At 45.3% G+C, this 9,333-nt stretch overlaps 1 protein-coding gene across 4 annotated transcripts in view; it reads right to left on the reverse strand.

Annotated features, from left to right (window-relative positions):
- The window catches only part of MAT1A (methionine adenosyltransferase 1A), a 28,648-nt gene extending 20,065 nt beyond the window's left edge, over window positions 1-8,583 (reverse strand). For 2 of the 4 annotated variants that reach the window (XM_074999437.1, XM_074999436.1), the window contains exons 1-2: window positions 8,297-8,583; window positions 210-287 (exon numbers count right to left, since the gene is read on the reverse strand). In XM_074999437.1, coding sequence (XP_074855538.1) covers window positions 210-287; window positions 8,297-8,390 — 172 coding nt within the window. In that variant the 5' untranslated portion in view covers window positions 8,391-8,583. Of the gene's footprint in view, window positions 1-209; window positions 288-1,222; window positions 2,218-8,296 lie in introns of those variants that run through there. The other 2 variants (XM_074999438.1, XM_074999439.1) reach the window with 2 other exon arrangements.
- Window positions 8,584-9,333: the final 750 nt, after the last annotated feature.

A 9,333-nucleotide genomic window follows, 5' to 3' on the forward strand; every position in this document is an offset into this window, starting at 1 on the left:
TCGGGGGATAGCTGGGGGTGGGAGCCCAGAGGGAGGAGCCAGGATCCCTCCCCAGAAAACAGCTGCTAACTTGGCTCCTCATGAAGGGAGAGGACTGCTGGCCCCAAAGACTGGCAGGGGAAAATGGGGGCTCTTGCCACAAAAGGTGAATTACAAGCTGCCATTTTTCACTGAGTCTAAGTGAAAGAAGAAAAAGGGTGTAGCCTTACCACAAGCAACCTTGGCATCTGGGTCTTGTCGAAGATGGGCATCTAGTACAGCGTCACTGATCTGATCACAAATCTTATCTGAAAGAAAACAGAGCTGCGTGTCCACAAACAGCATTCTGCACTAAAAATATGGACAGTTAGCAGCACCCTGTGGTTGGAATCATTTGTGGGAGCTGTTTTTCTGCTTTTTATCTGTCTATGCATATACATATTTATATGAGCCCCAATACTACAGTATTGGCACTTATATGGATTTTAAAAACCATATGGCACATCTTTCTGGCAAAGAGCCACGGTGATGGTGCTTTAACCTGTTCGACATCAGATTCAGTACCTCATTCACTGAGTGATGTACATTCACACTGAGCAGTGTTCTCTGTAAGCTGATAACTTGGGCGGCCATCCAGAAGAAATTCAGGTGCTGCTCAGCTGATTAACTGAGTGCTCACGGTCACCCACAGCCAGCAGCATGTATTTCACATCTGCACATGCCTTGGTGCACCCAACAAAATATATTCTGCCCATGAATGCAAAAAATTAGAAGTAACATTGGCACTGAAAACATCTTTGCCCACCTGTTCTGCCTCTTGAAAATGGATGAAAAATGAAAGGCATATATGACAGTCTTTCAGAAAAGACAGCATTCAGCCACTAATAGCTCCTTCCAGCCCAACAGAGAATCAAATACATTTCAGGGTAATACAGCAAGTAAAGCCGAAGAAAGAGAAGTTGGACAAGTAAAGAAATTATAAACATCGTAGCTATTTTCCTGATTGTTTTTAAGGGCAAATATTTGCTTGCTCCTATAGTCCTCCACAGCCTTTTCTCCGTAACCTGCACACTCTACTAGGTGTGCGTAGGAGGTAGAATAGAATGGGGGAGAGGGAAGAGGAGGAGATTACAAATTGAAGTTCACTAAAATCTCAAAATATCCAAGGCCTGTTTCCTGGCCAGTCAGTTCCCTAGGTCAACCAAAAGTAGACCAAATCTTAAATGGTTTGAGACCTGCTTACCTGAGAAACCATCTGCAGCTTTGAAAAGCAGAGCTTCTTGAACTGGAATTCGGAATTCACTTCTCTCTTTAGTCTACCAGAGCCCATTGTTGTTAAACTTAAAGGATGAAAAATCTCACTTTTGAAGGCCCACCTTTATTCCAAGATGTTTGTGACAAGGTCAAGCTGATGAGGTGGAAGACAAAGAGCTATTATAGCTCTTGGCGGTCACTCGCTAACAGGTAGGATGTCTTCATGTCACCCTCCTATTTGTGAGTCTGTTGGTGGCTGATCAGCCTGATTCCTGGAGCTACAGATCTTACCAGAGAAGGGGCGAGTGTTGGTAGCTGCTGCAGGCCGGTTTTTGATGCTCTTTTTTTCTTCTCCACCTCTCCCTGTCTGCATTGCGGCGGGACCTCTCAGATTGTGCCATCTCCTCACAGATTTCCATTCCCCATTTGGGACAATATTGGGCAAGGTTCTCCCAAGTGTTGATACTGATGTTGCACTTTTTCATGTGTACCTTTAGCATGTCCTTTTGTCACTTCCCCTGGCCCCCAACGTTGCCCTGTCCTTCCTCCAACTCAGAAAACAGAATCTGTTTTGGTAGGTGATGATCAGACAGCCGAACCACGTGACCAGTCCAATGAAGTTGCTGGTGAAGGATAATACCTTCAGTGCTGGCCATGTTTGATTCTTACAGGATGCTAGTGTCATGCACCTATCCTCTCAAGGGATATTAGGATTCTCCTGAGGAAGCGTTGATGATATTGTTCAAGTGCCTTCAAATGATACTTGTATGTAGGCCAGGTTTCACATGCGTACAGTAGCACTGGAACAACCACCGCATGGTATACATGGATCTGTGTCTTGCAATAGATATCCTGGTTCTCAGAGACCCTTTGTCTTTGTCCAGTGGGTTTACTTCTATGCAGTCAAACATGAGCCTTCCAAGTAGACATTATATAAGAGCTTATATAATATTTACTTGGAAGACTTGTGTAATGGCAGTTCATTAATTATTGTCAGAACTCAACAGTTTATGCATAATCAGGTCTTTTTTTGTACGTGTGATGCATGCAGCATGTTACAGGACGTTATTGTATATAAATAAATAAACAGTGTATTCTCTGTACTTCTTCTCCCTCACTTGTTAAGAGGAACTTTTATATGGAAATAGCAGGATGGACCATACCAGCTAAGGAATGGATTTAGTCCTGGAGCTTTACTTCTTGGAGTATTCCCAAGAACAATTTTGTTGAAATTATTCTAATATGCAAGCAGGAGAGGGATAATCACCAGTCACAAACGAAACATGTTTTCAAACAAATATCACCGTGGTATCCAACACAGGAAGAGAAATGTGAACGTTTTAATGTTGCTCTTGCTTTCTCTGTTTCTAAACATAATTCTAAAAAATTTCCATTAAGTGGTCCCTTATTTGTGAGATGTGGCCTCTAGTGGATATTAGTAACATCTCAATATTTTAGCATATCTCTTTAACCCTTTTTAAAAAACATATAACTGTTACAGTCTCATCCTTTCAATTAGAGGATCCATCAACACCAAACCAGGCAGCTGGCTTTATTAATACAGTGCATGTGAAATTAACATATGTAGACAGTTCCCACCTTTTGATTTTCCTGCTGACTTCAATCTCTGCAAAGCATCCAGGGCATAGAAAACATTGTGGAGATATGTGGGTATGATTCTGTAAGAAGTCAGCTCTTGTAAATTGCAGTAATATACCCATTGAGACGTGCAAATTATGTGACTTACACTTACAACTGCAACAAAAGCCAGTTCATTGAGTGCAATGTCCAAAGAAGAGTTCTGTATCCTCCCTGATGGGGACTTAGGTACAACTGACGTAGTAACTTCCCCAACAAAATCCATTATAGATTGTATATCCAAAACTAGGAGCACTTTTAAGAAGCACTGAAATATTTCCTGCCAGTCACAGCAGAGAACACACTGACATCAAGAGAAACAAGGGGCATTTTTAACATTCCAGTGACTGGGGTGGGTGGGGGTAATTACAAATTAAAAAGGGAATCACAATTAAATAATAATTAAACCAAAAACTAAGCAAGAGTCAACTGGTGTCGTTTTTACTTACAAAAGCAAAAACTCAAAACTCAGGGTAAAATCCTGGCCCCACTGAAAACTACCATTAGCGCCTATCAGGGCAGTAATTCAGCCTCTGCCTCAGACCTGGTCCTACTTTGGGAAAATCTAAGATGATTCATGGTTTTGAGCTGCCACCTAGAGAAATGTGTGGTTGCACACAATGTTGCAACTGAATGCCAAGTTTCACCTTTTATATTTACTGATTTAGATTTCTATAACCCTTGGACTGGTTGGGCTGGTTCTCGGTGGAAATTCAAAGCAAACCTCAGGAGTAACTCCACTTTGGACAACACAGTGCCATTAGTGTAAGTGACAGAAGGATGAGGGTTGCAAATTCATGTGGGTATAAATGTAAATAAACATTGGCATGGATCCCGGTGACTCAAATGGTAGATTTTTTTATCATTTTACTATTTAGTTTTAATTTAATGTTTCAAATAACATTAGCTTTGTCTGGTTTGCTCAGATGTGGACCCAGATTCTAATGCTCTGGGAGGCTGTAGACATTCAGAGCTGGGTGTTTAGTTTGGTAGCTCTTTAATTAAAATTATGTAACTAATTCCTCTTTTTCACTGGAAAAAAATGAAATGTATTTGCCGGTAACAAATGTTCATGTTTCAGAGCTTTATAATGGATCAGCACTCCCTTGCCTGCCTCTGTCTTCTCTTACAGAGTGCTCTCACTTGCTGTTTGCACAACTCCAGCTTGGCAGCATTTGACATCGCCTAACAGTGCGTAGGAATTTTACCATAGTCATTACTTCAGCTCAAGGTGACCACATGTTCTGTTTTTAAAGGGACAGTCCTGCTTTCCTGCCAGTGTCCAGACCTTTCTTAAAAATGGGAGATTTGTTCTGTATTTTCTGTCTTTCCCCCCATCAGTACTGGCAGGTCCTGCTACAGTCAGACCCCTGTTGCCCAACCATCTGCCCACCAGTGGAGAGTGAGGAAGGGCCAATAGGGATGATTTAGGAATACGGCAATATCTTATACCGAACCCTATGCCAAATCCATTCTAGATTGGACCACCCAGAGCAATACCAAGCACTTAACCCATCTACAAACCTGGAATAAAGAGGCTGCCTAGAGAAAACACATTTATGATTGCTCTGGTATACTTTTCAAATGGCAGTTACCTAATCTTCAGTGAGATCTCATAATGAAGATGTATCAGGTTCAGAGTACAGCAGACTTGTAAAAACACCCTATTACTTGGGAAAAATGGTTCGAGAAATAGGGATTGTTCAGAGCAATTTAGATCACGCTATCAATGAAGATGATCCTGCAAATAAACCACTATTTAAGTCTCATTTATTCTTCCCACCTCTCTGCTCCATAGACGAAACTATAAAAATCTATCTTTTCCAACGTATTATAAAAGGTGTGGCTATGACTGACTGCATCCTGGTCTATACAAAGATTTGGGGTATTTTACTGCAGAGTTCATGTCATGTTACTATTTGTCTGATTCGTATTCAAGTTTTATAGACTAAGGTGCTAAAAAAACACAGGAGGGATGGATGTGCAAGGCTGGTGGTGGGATGAAGATACAGCATGAAGGGCCCAGGGCTGTCCATCAGAGCTGTCCCTGATTCAAGGCTTGCAGCCAGCAGGGTCTTGTCCCCTGTCCCATCTCCAGCTGGCACTAGCTGTCAGCTGCAGTAGCTGGTGACTGTGGGCAGACACCAAGCAGTGCCTGGTTATGTGTCATCTCTCCTGACCATCCACTGTCCCTTTATGTGCACCTCCTTCTTTCCAGATCTGGTCCTAGGAGCAGGTGAGCCAGGCCATTGCCCAGGGCTGCCGAAATAGACCAGTCCATGTGGAGCCGGAGCCAGTGGGCACTTACCATGTGAGGATGGGGAGGGGCAGGGCCACAGCTGAGTGGCCTGATGGCCAGAGGTGCAGCAGGACCCAGCGGAAAGGCGCAGCAGCCTGGAGGGCACACCCACCCCCTCAACAGCTCCCACAAGCCTGGCTGCACCCATCTGTCAGGGCCTGCCTGTTGGTTACGACCGGCTCTGTTCCTCGCTGTCCTTTCCCAGCTTTGCCACTTCACCCCACCCAGCCCTGCTGCTCCTCTAGAGCCTGCCTATGCAACATGGCCTATTCCCAGCGCTGTGCAAAGAACCAGACCCTTGTCAGAGTGCTCAGCTCACCAACACCCTGGCTGGCAGCTTTTTTCCTTCCTTCCTTCCCCCATTCCCACTGGCTGGGCTGGCGCCCTGGGAAAGCCCAAGACCCTCTCACTGGGAGCACTGTGCAATAGGAGCCAAGCCCTGTCTCTGCCAAAGCCCAGCACAGTGCTAGCATAGGGGAGCCTCTCTGTCCTTCAGCTAAGCTCTGGGGTGAGAGGAGGAAGCAACTTCCAGATTGTTTATCATCAGAACTTGCAGGCTTCACAGCAGCCCCCAAGGGAGGGACTTAAAATCCTCATCACCCTCCTCCCCTGTCCTGGTCCTGTCTCCACAGTGCAAGGGGCTGTCCTGTCCCCTTGGCATTTTCCCCCACTGAGCCCTTTCCCTGGCCAGGTCACTGAAGCTTCTGCAGTTAGGTTCCCTGGGTCCGGGTGCACAATTCATCCTGAGGGTTTAATCCCTTCCTGGGACAGGAAAGTGTCCAGTTTACACCAGTGGCCCACTGCAGCCTGGAGGTGCTTGCTGTCTTTTGAGCTGTGTGGGCAGGAAGGGGCGAACTGCTTCCAATCACATGGGGACGGGAGGGAGAGAAAAAATGAGCTTCGCAAACACACATGGCAGGTCATCCCTTCCCCTCCTCACCCTGCGCAGCTGGAAGCTTCTCATCCCTTCCCTCCAGCACAGTGCAGAAGGCTGCTGCTGGCCACATTCTGATGTAGATCATGGCAGAAATTTGGGCAGAAAGAGCAAGTTACCCTGTGTGCCCTCTCCCACATGGTGCCACAACTTCCCCAGGAAACAAGTATCTGGGGAGGTAGGTCAGACCTGGGGCCCAACCAGACATGGAGGGTGGAGGGCATTGGACAGGGAGGATGGGACTGGTCAGTAATTCCCCACCTCCAGGAGAGAAGTGTATGGAAGTCTGTGTGTGTCACTTCTGCCTGTGTGTGGGGTGGAGTGGGGGGAATAGAGGGGCATGTTTTCCACTCCCTGTGTGAACCCTAACACCTTAAAAAGGTAAATAATCCAACCACTATTTCTTTTTAACAGGGGCTTAGTCAGCTTGATATGAATTTGAATGTTTGTACTGCATAGTTCACATTTATTGATTGCCATTGAACTCACTTAACTATGAGTAATTGTACCCTGTGTCCCACATTCAGCACAGGGAAATACAGTCATCCTACTTCAGTCAGTTCTGTACAGGCACCTGGCCAGATTGGATGCATTCAGGGAAGCTTGGCTACGTCTACACGTGCAGCCAACATCGAAATAGTCTATTTCGATGAATAACGTCTACACGTCCTCCAGGGCCGGCAACGTCGATGTTCAACTTCGACGTTGCTCAGCCCAACATCGAAATAGGCGCAGCGAGGGAACGTCTACACGTCAAAGTAGCACACATTGAAATAGGGATGCCAGGCACAGCTGCAGACGGGGTCACAGGGCGGACTCAACAGCCAGCAGCTCCCTTAAAGGGCCCCTCCCAGACACAGTTGCACTAAACAACACAAGATACACAGAGCTGACAACTGGTTGCAGACCCTGTGCCTGCAGCATAGATCCCCAGCTGCCGCAGAAGCAGCCAGAAGCCCTGGGCTAAGGGCTGCTGCCCACGGTGACCATAGAGCCCCGCAGGGGCTGGAGAGAGAGCATCTCTCAACCCCCCAGCTGATGGCCGCCATGGAGGACCCAGCAATTTCGACGTTGCGGGACGTGGATCGTCTACACGGTCCCTACTTCGACGTTGAATGTCGAAGTAGGGCGCTATTCCTATCTCCTCATGAGGTTAGCGACTTTGACGTCTCGCCGCCTAACGTTGAAGTTAACTTCGAAATAGCGCCCGACGCGTGTAGACGCGACGGGCGCTATTTCAAAGTTGGTGCCGCTACTTCGAAGTAGCGTGCACGTGTAGATGCAGCTCTTGTGTGTTAACATTATCACTAAGCAGACTTGAGATCCTGAAGCAAATTCACATTCCTGTGCATGCCCTGAGTCTAACGCAATAGATATCACTGTAATGTCACAAGTTCACTCTTTAATGACAATCGGCTAGGGAGGAAACCGGTTCAGTGGGCAACGCGATTAACACAAGAACACCTTTTCAAAAGGTATTATTTAAGAATTACCCTGATATATCCAATAGTGGTCTCCCATTGGATGCCCCACAACCGACCGTAGGGCAGACCAGCAGCTTTGTTAAATCTGCTCTGCACCCACATATGTCTGAGTCAAATCATTTTCACTGAACGGTGAAAGGTGCACAAAGCAGACTTAAGCTGAGCTTAAATGGCCACCTGACGCAGGCTAATGTTTCAGCTGCTACATCACCTCTCCTTGGGCCTCATGTAGGAGCACAGCTAGGGAGAAGAGGGCTTTGGATGGGATGTAACTGCCAGCAACCAGAAACAGTCCTTAGAGTATGACAGATCACCAAAATCAAGGAGCTACAAAGGGTGCCCGGGTGCTTACCCTGGCCTGCCCCAATCTGGAAGACTGTTGCCTCATGTTTGGGAGGAATGATAGTTTTCCACACTGTTATGTATGGGGATGGGATGATTGGTTTGGAAAGAACAAACACTCGCCCATATAGTAACCCAAAGATTGACTTGAATCAAATAATCCAAATATTTTTATATGGCAGAATTCAAAACCCACAACATTTTGCAGTCTAAATGGATAAACAGGCAATAGGAAAAGACTCCACCATCTCCATTGTTCTGTATGATAATACTGACATTGACTGAATTCTCCTCCAGACTTCCTTAAGGAGACCTTAATTGAAAATATTCTGACTTGTCTGTACCCCCAGAGACAGTTATACTTACCTGGATGCCCTTCTCCCACAGACTCCGATGTGAACATGAAAGCACCTTCGTCATCTAGGGAGTAGTCACAGAAGGCATCCACTGGTCCATTCATGATTTTGACACCTTATCCAGATGGGGTTAATCAAAATAGTAGTTTAAGAGCTCTGCCTATAGTGCCTTTCCCTTGCTGAATGGAAGGGCTAAACTTCTGTATCAGCAGGGCTGACGCTTTCCAAAAATACTCAAATTGAGCTGGTGTGAGCTGGTGTGAGAGTGTGTGTCTGTGTGCACTGATCAGGCATCTGTCTGAGGTCTGCACCTCTACCTACTTAGACTGTTAAGTTGCTCCTATATATGGAAAAGTGAAAGTGCCTGGATAATCATGTGAGAAAACTGGGAGAGCCCATTTCCTAGGAGGGGAGCAAGTTAATCCTGGGATATTTCACTTACTAACTCACTTTTTACTTCTTGAGTAACTTTCAGTATTCAACCTGCACAAGATCAGAAGCCATAAAGATTCAGTTCAGCAGGAGGTAGTACATGAATTCTGGTTCTGCTTCCATTCAGCAGTTCTTTTTATTTAGCTCTTACCTAGTTTGGGACTGTTTGCTATGCGTGTTCTCAAGCATGTGTAGTGATTCCCACAGAAATAGCAGAAAGTTGTGCAAGCTTGTTCCTTTCAAAAGAGTGAGGGGTGTGAATTTTCTTGATCACAATATGACTTTGTTTCTTGTTTGTCATTTTCATCTCTAACGTAATTCTCTCTTGGAAGGTGTTGTATATTTGCTTTCTTTGTGTGCTGTTATGAAAGGAAATACTATACTTCAGCTAGTACTTGAGTCATGTATATTCTGCTGACCTGATTTTCTAAAATATTTCTATTCCATCTCTTTCTTCATCTGTATTCTTGTCTGCTAATGAGAGTCCACCTTAAATTTTCTAGAATACTCCTAATCCCTCATAACTAGTCAATACACAGTGTCACGCCTTTTATTTAAGAGAACTTGGAAACACTACTTTTTTTCCAAAAAGGCTAGCCTGTTTAGGATATCGTC

This window comes from Carettochelys insculpta, chromosome 7 (assembly GCF_033958435.1).
Source record: "Carettochelys insculpta isolate YL-2023 chromosome 7, ASM3395843v1, whole genome shotgun sequence".
In the NCBI taxonomy this organism is placed as follows: domain Eukaryota; kingdom Metazoa; phylum Chordata; order Testudines; family Carettochelyidae; genus Carettochelys; species Carettochelys insculpta.